Source organism: Chionomys nivalis, chromosome 5 (genome assembly GCF_950005125.1).
Source record: "Chionomys nivalis chromosome 5, mChiNiv1.1, whole genome shotgun sequence".
Taxonomy (NCBI): Eukaryota; Metazoa; Chordata; class Mammalia; order Rodentia; family Cricetidae; genus Chionomys; species Chionomys nivalis.
In genome coordinates, this window is record NC_080090.1 from 89,179,624 (window position 1) to 89,192,713 (window position 13,090).

The 13,090-nt window shown below is 42.3% G+C and overlaps 2 protein-coding genes across 2 annotated transcripts in view; both read right to left on the bottom strand.

Annotated features, from left to right (window-relative positions):
- Window positions 1–13,090, bottom strand: part of Thsd7b (thrombospondin type 1 domain containing 7B) — an 871,002-nt gene that overhangs the window by 167,835 nt on the left and 690,077 nt on the right. The window lies entirely within an intron of this gene.
- On the bottom strand, window positions 4,384–7,118 carry LOC130874997 (homeobox protein TGIF2-like). The gene has a single exon (XM_057770606.1). The coding sequence runs from the start codon at window positions 7,016–7,018 to the stop codon at window positions 6,305–6,307; it is 714 nt and encodes a 237-aa protein (XP_057626589.1). The 5' UTR covers window positions 7,019–7,118; the 3' UTR covers window positions 4,384–6,304.

Here is a 13,090-nt window from a genome sequence, read left to right on the forward strand (position 1 = left end):
GTTCCTGATTTTAGTGGGATGGCTTTGAGTTTTTCTCCATTTAATTTAATGTTAGCTGTCGGCTTGCTGTAAATAGCTTTTATTATATTTAGGTATGCCCCTTGTATCCCTAATCTCTCCAAGACCTTTATCATAAAGGAGTGTTGAATTTTGTCGAATGCTTTTTCAGCATCTAATGAAATGATCATATGGTTTTTTTCTTTCAGTTTATTTATATGGTTGATTACATTGATAGATTTGCGTATGTTGAACCAGCCCTGCATCTCTGGAATGAAGCCTACTTGATCATAATGGATAACTTTTCTAATGTGTTCTTGGATTCGGTTTGCCAGTATTTTATTGAGAATTTTTGCGTCGATGTTCATGAGTGAGATAGGCCTGTAATACTCTTTCTTGGTTGGGTCTTTGTGTGGTTTTGGTATCAGGGTAACTGTAGCTTCATAAAAGGAATTTGGCAATGACTCTTCTGTTTCTATGTTGTGAAATACATTAAGAAGTATAGGTATTAGCTCTTCTTGGAAGTTCGGGTAGAATTCTGCATTGAAACCATCTGGCCCTGGGCTTTTTTTGGAAGGGAGATTTTTGATAACTGTTTCTAATTCTTCGCGACTAACAGGTCTATTTAGATCGTTCACCTGGTCTTGGTTTAAGTTTGGTATATGGTACTTATCTAAAAAAGTGTCCATTTCTTTTGCATTTTCCAGTTTTGTGGCATACAGGCTTTTGTAGTAAGATCTAATGATTCTCTGAATTTCCTCTGTGTCTGTGGTTATGTCCCCCTTTTCATTTCTGATCTTATTTATTTGCGTGTTCTCTCTCTGTCGTTTAATTAGTTTGGATAGGGGTTTGTCAATCTTGTTGATTTTCTCCAAGAACCAACTTTTTGTTTCATTGATTCTTTGGACTGTTTTCTGTGTTTCTATTTTGTTGATTTCTGCCCTCAGTTTGATTATTTCCAGTCTTCTACTCCTCCTGGGCGCGTCTGCTTCTTTTTTTTCTAGAGCTTTCAGGTGTGCTGTTAAGTCCCCAATGTATGCTTTCTCCGTTTTCTTTAAGTGGGCACTTAGTGCTATGAACTTTCCTCTTAGCACTGCTTTCATCGTGTCCCATAGGTTTGAGTATGTTGTCTCTTTGTTTTCATTAAATTCAAGGAAGACTTTAATTTCTTTCTTAATTTCTTCCTTGACCCAGGTGTGGTTCAGTAGTTGACTGTTCAGTTTCCATGAGTTTGTCAGCTTTCTGGGGGTAGCATTGTTGGTGGCTTCTAACTTTAATCCGTGGTGATCTGATAAGACACAGGTGGCCACTGGTATTTTTTTGTATCTGTGGAGGTTTCCTTTGTTTCCAAGTATGTGGTCAATTTTCGAGAAGGTTCCGTGAGCTGCAGAGAAGAAGGTGTATTCTTTCCTATTTGGGTGGAGTGTTCTATAGATGTCTTTAAGTCCATTTGATTCATTACCTCCAACAATTCTTTTAATTCTCTATTAGTTTTCTGTCTGATTGACCTGTCCATTGGTGAGAGAGGTGTGTTGAAGTCTCCTACTACTAGTGTGTGTGATTTGATGTCTGCCTTGAGTTTTAGCAATATTTCTTTTACATAAGTGGGTGCTTTTATATTAGGGGCATAGATATCCAGGATTGAGACTTCATCCTGCTGAATCGTTCCTGTTATGAGTATAAAGTGTCCCTGTCGATCTCTTCTGATTGATTTTAGTTTGAAGTCAGTTTTGTTAGAAATTAGTATGGCCACACCTGCTTTTTTCTTAGGACCATTTGCTTGAAAAACCTTTTCCCAACCCTTTACTCTGAGTAGATGCCTGTCTTTGTGGTTGAGATGAGTTTCTTGCAAACAGCAGACTGTTGGATCCTGTTTTCGTATCCAATCTCTTAGCCTGTGCCTTTTTATTGGTGAATTGAGACCATTAATATTAAGTGATATTAATGACCAGTGGTTGTTAACTCCGGTTATTCTTACTGCTTTTGGTAGAAGAGTTTGTGTGTCTCCCTTCTTTGAGTTGTGCTGTTGAAGGGTCGCTAGATGCCTGGGTTATTGTAGGCAGTGTTGGCAATGTTGGATTCCTTGGGTTGTGATTTTCCTTCTATTACTTTCTGTAGGGCTGGATTTGTGGCAACGTATTGTTTAAATTTGTTCTTATCCTGGAATGTCTTGTTTTCTCCATTGATAGTGAACGATAGCTTGGCTGGGTATAGTAGCTTGGGTTTGCATCCATGGTCTCTTAGTTTCTGTAGTACCTCTATCCAGGACCTTCTGGCTTTCATGGTTTCCATAGAGAAGTCAGGTGTAAGTCTGATCGGTTTACCTTTATAAGTTACTTGCTCTTTTTCCTTTGCAGCTCTTAATATTCTTTCTTTAATCTGTATATTTTGTGTTTTAATTATTATATGGCGAGGGGACGTTTTTTTTTTGATCCAGTCTGTTTGGTGTTCTGTATGCTTCTTGAATATTCAAAGGAATACCTTTCTTTATGTTGGGGAAGTTTTCTTCCATAATTTTGTTAAAAATGTTTTCTGGACCTTTGAGCTGTGCCTCTTCTCCTTCTTCTATCCCTATTATTCTTAGGTTTGGTCTTTTTATTGTGTCCCATATTTCCTGAATGTTTTGTGATGAGAATTTGTTGGTTTTGGTGTTTTCTTTGATCAGTCCGTTTATTTTCTCTATGTTGTCTTCAGAATCTGAGATTCTTTCTTCTATCTCTTGTATTCTATTGATTATGCTTGTTTCTGTAGTCTCTGCTTGTTGACCTATATTTGCCATATCCAGCTGGTCCTCAGTTTGTGTTTTCTTCCTTGCTTCCATTTCAGTTTTCAATTCTTGGACTGTTTCCATTACCTGTTTGATCGTTTTTTCTTGGCTTCCCAGGATATCATTTACGTATTTACTCATTTCTTCAAACTTTTTGTTATACTTCTCATCCATTTCTATGAGGGCGTTTTTTACATGTTGTTTAAGGGACTCTATTGCTTTCAAAAAGTCAGTTTTTTCCTCTTCTCCTGTGATAGGGTGTTCAAGTCCTTGTGTTGTAAGATCATTGGGTTCTGGTGTTTTCATGTTGTTTTTCAGATTGTTGGGTGAATTCTTGCCTTGGCGTCTGCCCATCTCCTCTTACCGATGCTATCTATTGGGTTTGATTTAATTGTAGCGGGGCAATCTGCTCTCAGTGCAGGCTTCACTGTTTCTTTTTTTTTTTTTTTTTTCTTTTTTTTTATTAATTAATTAATTTAATTATTAAAGATTTCTGCCTCTTCCCCGCCACCACCTCCCGTTCCCTCCCCCTCCCCCAATCAAGTCTTCCTTCCTCCTCAGCCCAAAGAGCAAGCAGGTTTCTCTGCCCTGTGGGAGGTCCAAGGACCACCCACCTCCATCCAGGTCTATTAAGGTGAGCATCCAAACTACCTGGGCTCCCACAAAGCCATTACATGCAATAGGATCACGAACCCATTGCTATTGTTCTTCAGTTCTCAGTAGTCCTCATTGTCCATTATGTTCAGCGAGACCAGTTTTGTCCCATGCTTTTTCAGTCCCCGGCCAGCTGGCCTTGGTGAGTTCCCAATAGATCATCCCCATTGCCTCAGTGTGTGGGTGCACCCCTCGCCGTCCTGAGTTCCTTGCTCTTGCTCACTCTCCTTCTGCTCCTCCTTTGGATCGTGAGACTTCAGTCCAGTGCTCCAATGTTGGTCTCTGTCTCTGTCTTCTTTCATCGCCTGATGAAGGTTAATATTCAGGGGGATGCTTATATGTTTTTCTTTGGGTTCACCTTCTTATTTAGCTTCTCTAGAGTCACGAATTATAGTCTCAATGTCCTTTATTTATGGCTAGAAACCAAATATGAGTGAGTACATCCCATGTTCCTCTTTTTGGGTCTGGCTTACCTCACTCAGGATAGTGTTTTCAATTTCCGTCCATTTGTATGCAAAATTCAAGAAGTCATTGTTTTTTACTGCTGAGTAGTACTCTAATATGTATATATTCCATACTTTCTTCATCCATTCTTCCATTGAAGGACATCTAGGTTGTTTCCAGGTTCTGGCAATTACAAACAGTGCTGCTATGAACATAGTTGAGCATATACTTTTGTTGTATGTTTGGGCATCTCTTGGGTATATTCCCAATAGTGGTATTGCTGGGTCAAGAGGTAGGTTGAACCCGACTTTCCTGAGAAACCGCCACACTGCTTTCCAAAGTGGTTGCACAAGTTTGCATTCCCACCAGCAATGGATGAGAGTGCCCCTTTTTCCACAACCTCTGCAGCAGAGGCTATCATTGGTGTTTTTTTTTTTTTTTTTTTTTTTTTTTTTTTTTTTTTAAAATAAAAACAAACAACTTTATTTGACAAAAGACAAAAACCAGTTATTTACAGTAGTTTTTTGCTCAAATATTGTTCAATGGGACAACCATGCTTCTCCAGATTTATCTTTATAAGCAACCTAAGCAGAGACTGCCCCACCCCTCAGATGCCCCATTTTATTCCAGGAGGGGGGAATGCCAGAATATGTCAGCAGCATGGCTCCCTCCCCCCTCCCCTGCTCAGTGCACTGTGGGGGAGAAAACTCCCGCTCATCCCAGTATCACCCCTACTGTAGGCCTTCTGCAGCAATCACGGGATCTAGGCTCACGGACAGTGGGGTACAAGTGGGCAAACAGCAAATTCTACAAAGCTGCCATGTTCACCCTTCCCCAGCAGTGCCTTGAGGGGGTGAGGATGCCGGATCTCTTGGAGGGAGGCAAGAGATCCAGCCTAGGAAAGCAATCACCTACAGAGAGCAAATCTCTCAGTTCCCACTTGCACAGCAAGGGACGGAGCTAAGCCACTCAGGAGAGGTAGGGAAGCCTATATGAGTGGCAGGGGGCTTCCTAGAAAGGCCAGAATGGTGTTTCTCTGGGACAGGCACTCTAAGTCGGTGAACACCCAGGAGCCCCTTCTCTGTGTTTACAACCTAGTAAACGTCAGGAAATTACAGTCAGGGCTTCTCAAATCTTCTGGTTATTCAGAACACAAATATTTTGGTTAATAAAAACCTAGGATTAGTGTTTCTTAAGATATATAAAGATGGGGTATACTGTTGCTGAAAACTAACAAAACAGCAAAGTAAAAAAGGGAGGGAGGGGAAGATAACAAAACCACGTGTGATCTGTTTCCCTGGGAAATTTAGGCAGGCCCTTGCAATTCCAATTTGAAAGGAGGTGAAACAGACCCGCTCCCAGGTGCTGGGCCCCCTTCCTCATGAAGGTCCCAGCTACTTTTGTGAACAGTGGCATGTTTGAAGGGCCTCCTGACCAGCAGATGGCTCACTTTTCCCAAAGCAGGAGATGCTGGTGCTTTCGACATCTGGCCAAACTCCTGAATGACTCCAAACAGGCTACAAAAAAATAAGGGGAAGGGAGGAGACGATACCCAAAAGAGAGAGAGAAAACAAAAGCTGTTTCAGTCTAGCTTAACCACCCCAAAATACAATAAAAACAAATATGTCTCTGGGTTTTATCATCCGTCTCTGCTGTGTCTAAATGGCTATCTGGTTCAGCTGGATTTGGCTGCGGCTTTATCCCCTTCTGTGCCTGGTGTAGATAATCCAACACCTGTAGGTATTTTTCTTCGGTCTTTTACAATAGAGTAATCCAAACCAAGAATCAAACAACCACTTCCAGCTGGAATTCAGCACAGCTGCAGCGATTCTCTGGTCCCTTATACAATCACCCCGGTGCAGCGGCAGATCACCCGTCTATAAAGCTCCATCGCGTAAGGTGCTCTCTCCCCACACCTGTGCTTCCGGGCTACCTACTGCCATCAACAGAGCACAGCAAAAAGAAAAGAAACAATTCAGCAAAAATCTAAACATTCAACTGAAGTCGGTTCTGTGACATCTGCTGGGCCTTTTCTTTCGAGTAAGCTGGAATGTGCACGCACACCTGGCTTGACCAAAAGAGGCACAGCCTAGGGGCAGCTTGGACCCAGCTCAAGTCTGAACTTGGCAGGTTTCCTGAGCCTGCCTAGGAAAGCGGGCCAGAGTGCAGGTGTCCCAGGGCTCTCTGGAGAAGCAGCAGCAACACCACGCCTGGCTCTGGTGCCTTGGTCTCCTCCGATAGGAAGCTTGAAGGAATGCAGTCAGCAGAGCACAGGCCCCGTAACAGTGCAGAGACACCAGCTGCTGTCTCTCTGCTGAGGACCTCTGGACAGATGATCCCGATGCTTGGCAGTGATCCGTAGATAGCCCTCTGTATGAAGGGGAAGTGAACCAGGAACCTGGGACAGCTGTCTTGAGCCTCAAGCCGCCTGGTAGCAGGTGCCTACTTGGCATTTTCTGAGACTAGAGGAAGGGGAGCATGTAGTAATGGGGGTGCCGGACCCTGCTGCTTCTGAAGCTCCATTTCAGCAGCCCTCTGCAGCGCCACCTCCACTAGCAACTGGAAGCTGCTGAAGTCTTCCTTGTCCTGCTCTGGGGGTGTGGGTGGCGGCGTATTGAAGAGTCCACCTGTGGGGCTTCCAGCCTCAGCTCTAGTCAGCAGGGTGAGCGTGCTCCCAGGGGTCACCAGAGCCTTAGGGGATTCCAGCTCCACTTGTGGGTAGGGGGCTGCTGGCTTTTTACCTTGGCCTGAGTGGAGCGGCACGGAGCAGACAGACAAGGAGAGCACGTTGGTGGGAGCTGGTACAGACACAGCCAGCAGGGAGGGGCTGCTGCCCCTGGGGAGAGCCACATCAGAGGTCTTACCCCCACGGCGGGAAATGGTGAACTGATTGGGGTCTTTGCCATCCTTCCGAAGCATGTCTGGGAGAAGGCGACGCCGGGCATTGATGAACCAGTTACATATCTGCAGCACCGAGAGGTTGGTCTGTCCAGAGAGACTCAGCTTCTCCTGCTCTGAAGGGTAGGCATTGTAGCGGTGCAGATACAGCCAGTCCCGGAGGATCTTTACCGACTCCTTGGGCAGGTTCCCCCTGCGCTTCCTCTTGCCAGCCAGTGACAGAAGGCCTTCATCCTCACCTAGGTCGCTGTCCGACATGGTGCCTAGGGGCTAGGCTGGACCTCTGGGGAGCGTGTCCATTCTGGGGCAGGAAAAAGTTTGGTTCCCAACCCCTTCCCCGGTACTCCGCGCAGGCTGACTCTTGGGGCGCGGGGCCGTCGGAGCGTGCGCGCTCGGCTTTGTGCTCCGAACTCGGCCCCTATCATTGGTGTTTTTAATTTTAGCCATTCTGACCGGTGTAAGATGGTATCTTAATGTTGTCTTGATTTGCATTTCCCTGATTGCTAAGGAAGTTGAGCATGATCTTAAGTGACTTTTGGCCATTTGAACTTCTTCTGTTGAAAAGTCTCTGTTCAGCTCAGTGCCCCATTTTATAATTGGATTGATTAACCTTTTACGGTCTAATTTCTTGAGTTCTTTGTATATTTTGGATATCAGACCTTTGTCAGTTGCGGGGTTGGTGAAGATCTTCTCCCAGTCAGTGGGTTGCCTTTCTGTCTTAGTGACAGTGTCCTTTGCTTTACAGAAGCTTCTCAGTCTCAGGAGGTCCCATTTATTCAATGATGTCCTTAGTGTTTGTGCTGCTGGGGTTGTACGTAGGAAGTGTTCTCCTGTGCCCATGTGTTGTAGAGTACTTCCCACTTTCTCTTCTATCAGATTCAGTGTGTTTGGACTGATATTGAGGTCTTTAATCCATTTGGACTTGAGTTTTGTGCATGGTGATATATATGGATCTATTTTCATTCTTCTACAGATTGACTTCCAGTTTTGCCAGCACAATTTGTTGAAGATGCTCTCTTTTTTCCATTGTATACTTTTAGCTCCTTTATCGAAAATCAGGTGTTCATAGGTTTGTGGGCTAAAGTCAGGGTCTTCTATTCTATTCCATTGGTCGACTTCTCTGTTTTTATGCCAGTACCAAGCCGTTTTCAGTACTGTAGCTCTGTAATAGAGTTTGAAGTCAGGGATGGTAATGCCTCCAGACGATCCTTTATTGTATAAGATTGTTTTGGCTATCCTGGGTTTTTTGTTTTTCCATATAAAGTTGATTATTGTCTTCTCCAGATCTGTGAAGAATTTTGATGGGATTTTGATGGGGATTGCATTGAATCTATAGATTGCTTTTGGTAGAATTGCCATTTTTACTATGTTGATCCTCCCAATCCAAGAGCAAGGGAGGTCCTTCCATTTTCTGGTGTCCTCTTCAATTTCTTTCTTCAAAGACTTAAAGTTCTTGCCAAATAGATCTTTCACTTCCTTGGTCAGAGTTACCCCAAGGTATTTTATGCTATTTGTGGCTATCGTGAAAGGTGATGCTTCTCTGATTTCCCTCTCTGCTTCCTTATCCTTAGTGCATAGGAAGGCAACTGATTTTTTGGAGTTGATTTTGTATCCTGCCACATTACCAAAGGTGTTTATCAGCTGTAGGAGTTCTTTGGTAGAGTTTTTGGGGTCGGTTATGTATACTATCATATCATCTGCAAATAATGAAAGCTTAACTTCTTCCTTTCCAATATGGATCCCCTTGATCCCCTTATGTTGTCTTATTGCTATTGCTAGAACTTCAAAAACTATATTGAAGAGGTATGGAGAGAGTGGACATCCTTGTCGTGTTCCTGATTTTAGTGGGATGGCTTTGAGTTTTTCTCCATTTAATTTAATGTTAGCTGTCGGCTTGCTGTAAATAGCTTTTATTATATTTAGGTATGCCCCTTGTATCCCTAATCTCTCCAAGACCTTTATCATAAAGGAGTGTTGAATTTTGTCGAATGCTTTTTCAGCATCTAATGAAATGATCATATGGTTTTTTTCTTTCAGTTTATTTATATGGTTGATTACATTGATAGATTTTCGTATGTTGAACCAGCCCTGCATCTCTGTTTCTTGCCCGCACTATCCTGCATCCAGTGCCTCCGCCGCCCGGGCCTGCCTGCCGGTGCCTCCGCCGCCCGGAACTGTCTGTGCGCCGGTGCTTCCGCCGCCTAGGCCTGCCTGCCGGTGCCTCCGCCACCTGGGCCTGCCTGCACGCCGGTGCTTCCACCGCCTAGGCCTGCCTGCCGGGCCTGACTGCCGGTGTCTCCACCACCCGGGCCTGCCTGCACGCCGGTGCCTCTGCCGCCCGGACTTGCTTGCGTGCTGGTGCCTCCACTGCCCGGGCCTGCCTGCGCGCCGTTGCTTCCGCCGCCTAGGCCTGCCTGCCGGTGCCTCCGCCACCCGGAACTGTCTGTGCGCCGGTGCCTCCGCCACCTGGGCCTGCCTGCGCGCCGTTGCTTCCGCCGCCTAGGCCTGCCTGCCGGGCCTGCCTGCCAGCCACCACCCGGGCCTGCCTGCCGGTGCCTCCGCCACCTGGGCCTCGGGACTTTGGATTTTTAAAGATTAACTTGGACATTTAAAATGCCAAAAAATTTATAAACCGCAGAACTGTTAATATTAAATTACATTTTATATTGTGATGTCAATATGAGATCTTGGGGACAAATAAGAAAGGAAAATTATGGTTTTACAGTGATGTGTTTGTAAGTCAAAGTTGAAAAGGGGTGGGAGTGGGTCTCATAATTAGCTTTAGCTGTTAGCTTGAGTCACCTTGAAGGAGAGACTCAAGAATCATCTTAGATTGTTCTGTGGGTACAACTATAAGGCGTTTTCTTAGTTTCTGATTGACTCAGAAAGATCTAGAGCATTGGGAAGTACCATTACTGAACTGAAAGGCAGCTGAGCAAGTTAGAGGAAGCAAGTCAATAAGCAACTTTGCTTCATGGTCTCTGCTTTCCAAGTTCCTGCTTCAGCTTTTGCCTTGGCCTTATTTGATGACAGACTGTAACCTATAAGTCAAGTAAACTCCTTCCGCATCTAAGTTGCTTTGGGGTAGTGTTTTGTCACTGCAACAGATAGCCAGTTACAGTACCAGTCATTATCCAAATCAACATCACACAATAACAAAACAGTGGTTGATATACTTAATGAGAACAAAAGGCAACAGTTAAATATATTGTCTGGCATTGTCTACACACAACTGAGCACTTAACATTTCTTTTAAGTCCCTTGGATCCTGTTATGAGCCCTGATCAATAGGAAAAGTGTGAAACAGGAAGATTCCTCTAAAAGGTGGTCATGCTTATAATTATAGCTTTTCCACAATTTAATACACCAAGGAAGATGAATATGTTTTCTTTGCCTCATTCTTGACTTTTCCTTCTCAAACATGAATGTATAGGGCATGATGAGTTATCCTCTATAACTGAGGTCATCTGAACACTTGGTCTTCGGTTGGTAGTACGATCAGGTAGGTTTAGGGGGGAAAACTTGCTGGAGCAAGTCTGTCAGTGGGATCAGGCTTTGAGGTTTCAAATATCACACACATTCTCAGTTCTTTTTCCCTGCTTCTTGCTTAAAACTGAAGGTGTGAGCTCCTGTTGAAGGCTGCAGACCACCAGACCCTGAATTTCTTGTAATCAACTTGTTTTCCTCTGCTCTTAGCAGCCTGCAGATGCTCTGAGCATGAGACCATGATAGCAGGGGAGTAGGTTCTGATGAGTCTACAGCTGAAAGATCCCGAGAGCTGGGGCGTGGCCAGAGCCTTATATAAGCTGCCCCTGAGCACAATAAAGTGGGCATTCTTGGCACTCTTGTATCGAGGATGACCCGTGTCCTTGTGTCTTTCTCTGTTTGTCTGTGTGCATGTGTTTTTAAGTCACCAGTTTAGTTCCTGGCTCACGTACCATCCCGTAGTGTAGTGAAGGCGCTACAAGCTCTAGGCTTGCAGTTTCAGCTGCCATGCCCGCCTGCCGCCTTCTACCATACTCCTCTGCCACGATGATATCTTAGCTCTCTGGAACCATAAGCCCAAACAAACTCATTCTGTAAGTTGCCTTTGTCATGGTGTTTTATCACAGCAAATGAAACCCGGCCAGGGCAATAAGCATAAATCTGAAAACCTGCACTAGTTGGTGGATTTGGGATTTGAGATTTTAAAGCAAACCATCTAGTGATCATAAATACAAGAGTCAATGAAGTTTGGAAACTTGTCTTGGGATGTTTAGTGTTTACTTGAATAATTCCAGAAGACTTGAAAATTTTCATTGTATAAGAATTATACCTGTAATTGAGATAGTCACAAATATGCATCCATAATTCTGTAGGAAAACTAGTTGGCATCTAGACTGCTTACCATCCCTGGGGATTTTCAGTTCCCAGCTGGAAAAACTCAGAATCTAGAGAATTAACATATTTATTACTTTTGTTGACTGTTTCTGTGAGCCTCCTTTGCTGAACAAAATAAAGTTGTTTCCTTCTATTGGTATGTCTTGCCCAACTTCAACATGATAGCTCTTGTTGGGCCTTATTATAATTGCATTTGCTATGTTTTGGAAGCATAGACAAATGGATGAATGTAAACACAGGCAGGGTAACAGATCTGTCACTTATACCTTCTGGGAGAGGAAAAATCAGGTTTTACAAATGGAATGACACTGGGTATATCAACCACTCCAGGGCAGATCCCATATTCAGGAGTAGTTGACCAACAAATAATGGACTCTATAGTTTATTATGTGTGTTTTTATTAGGTTACAGTTTGATTTTTTTGTTTTGTTTTCTGGTTTTTTTTTTTTTTTTTCCTTTTTGGATGTTATTGTATCTTGCTTTCTAGGTTTTGGGAATTTTGTTGTTGTATTGGGTTTTTGGTTTGTTTATTGAGAAAGAACTTAAAATTGAGTGGGTAAGGAAGAGGAGAAGAACTGGATGAACTTGTGGTGGGAAAGAATATGATCAAAATATATTTAAATTTAAAAGTTTTTTAAATAGTAAAAAATAAAAGAAAAACAAAAAAGTGAAATAAAAAGCAATTAAGCTTGATGTAAATGATAGGTTTGTTTGAAATGACGCATCCACACTCAGAGATACATCACAAATTTAGCACCAGTTTGAGAGATGCTGGTCACACTCAGGCTACTAAGTGTGACAGTGTGGAATGTGGAGGTTTCTTCCCCTTCTGCTCAATTTTTCTGTGACATAGAATTGGCCTAAAAAAATCCACTTAAAATATAAGTAAAATGTAAAAATAACTGCATGTATAAACTGCAAGAAGACTTCAAATAAACAATTTAGCACTGCATCTCAAGAAACTATAAGTGCAGGGGAAAACAAAATTAGGAGTAGGAAGGAGATAATAGGAAACAGCAAAAAATAAATATAGTAAAAATACAGAATGTAATAAAATAGAATTGCATCTTCAGAAAAATAAACAAAATTGACAAGCCTTTTGATAAATAAAGCCAGAGACAACATTACAACTGACACCACAGAAATAGAAAGCATTAGTATAGATTATTATGAATAAATATTGTTAACACATTTGAGACATAGAAGAAATTGAAAAATTCTTATGCATACTGTATTACCAAGACGAATTATGAGGAGACACAACACCTGAGCAGACCAATAACAAGAAATACAATTTTATAATTAATAATAGAAAAAAAGCCCACATCCAAGAAAAGACAATGACCAATAGCTACATTTATATGTTCTCTTAAATAATTAAAAAAGTATTTAAAAATATATACATACATACACACACACACACACACACACACACACACAACTTACGAGTGAAGAGCATCCAAAGTGAAACTGTGAGAGTAGCAATGACCCCAGAGAGTAGAAGACCCTCAAGATTATTGGAAATAATCAATTAGAAGTCAACATATTTAGAAGATATAGATGCAACAAAACTAGCAGCATTTTCATACCACAGTAGAAAATTATATGTAAAGCAATGTAGAAGACAAAACTATTTACAAGTTTACAATAAAATATGTAGGAATAACTTCAAAGAGGTGAAGGCTATCTATGATGAAAACCACAAAACATTGATGAAAGAAACTGAAGAAAATACAGAAATGCTCATGGATGAGAAGCATTGGTACTGCTAAATGTTCATACTACTTACATAGAACACAGATTTGAACAACCCTTATCACAATAACAATATCATTCCTCACAAAAATAGGACAAAAATTTAAAATGTGCGTGGAAACAGAAAAAAAAATAAAAGAACAGACAGATTACAAAACACAATATTGTCAGGTATTTGCAGCAATCAAATTTTGA

Bases quoted from the DNA above. Each gene is read 5' to 3' on its own strand.
- LOC130874997 (XM_057770606.1), bottom strand. From the start codon at position 7,018: ATGTCGGACAGCGACCTAGGTGAGGATGAAGGCCTTCTGTCACTGGCT.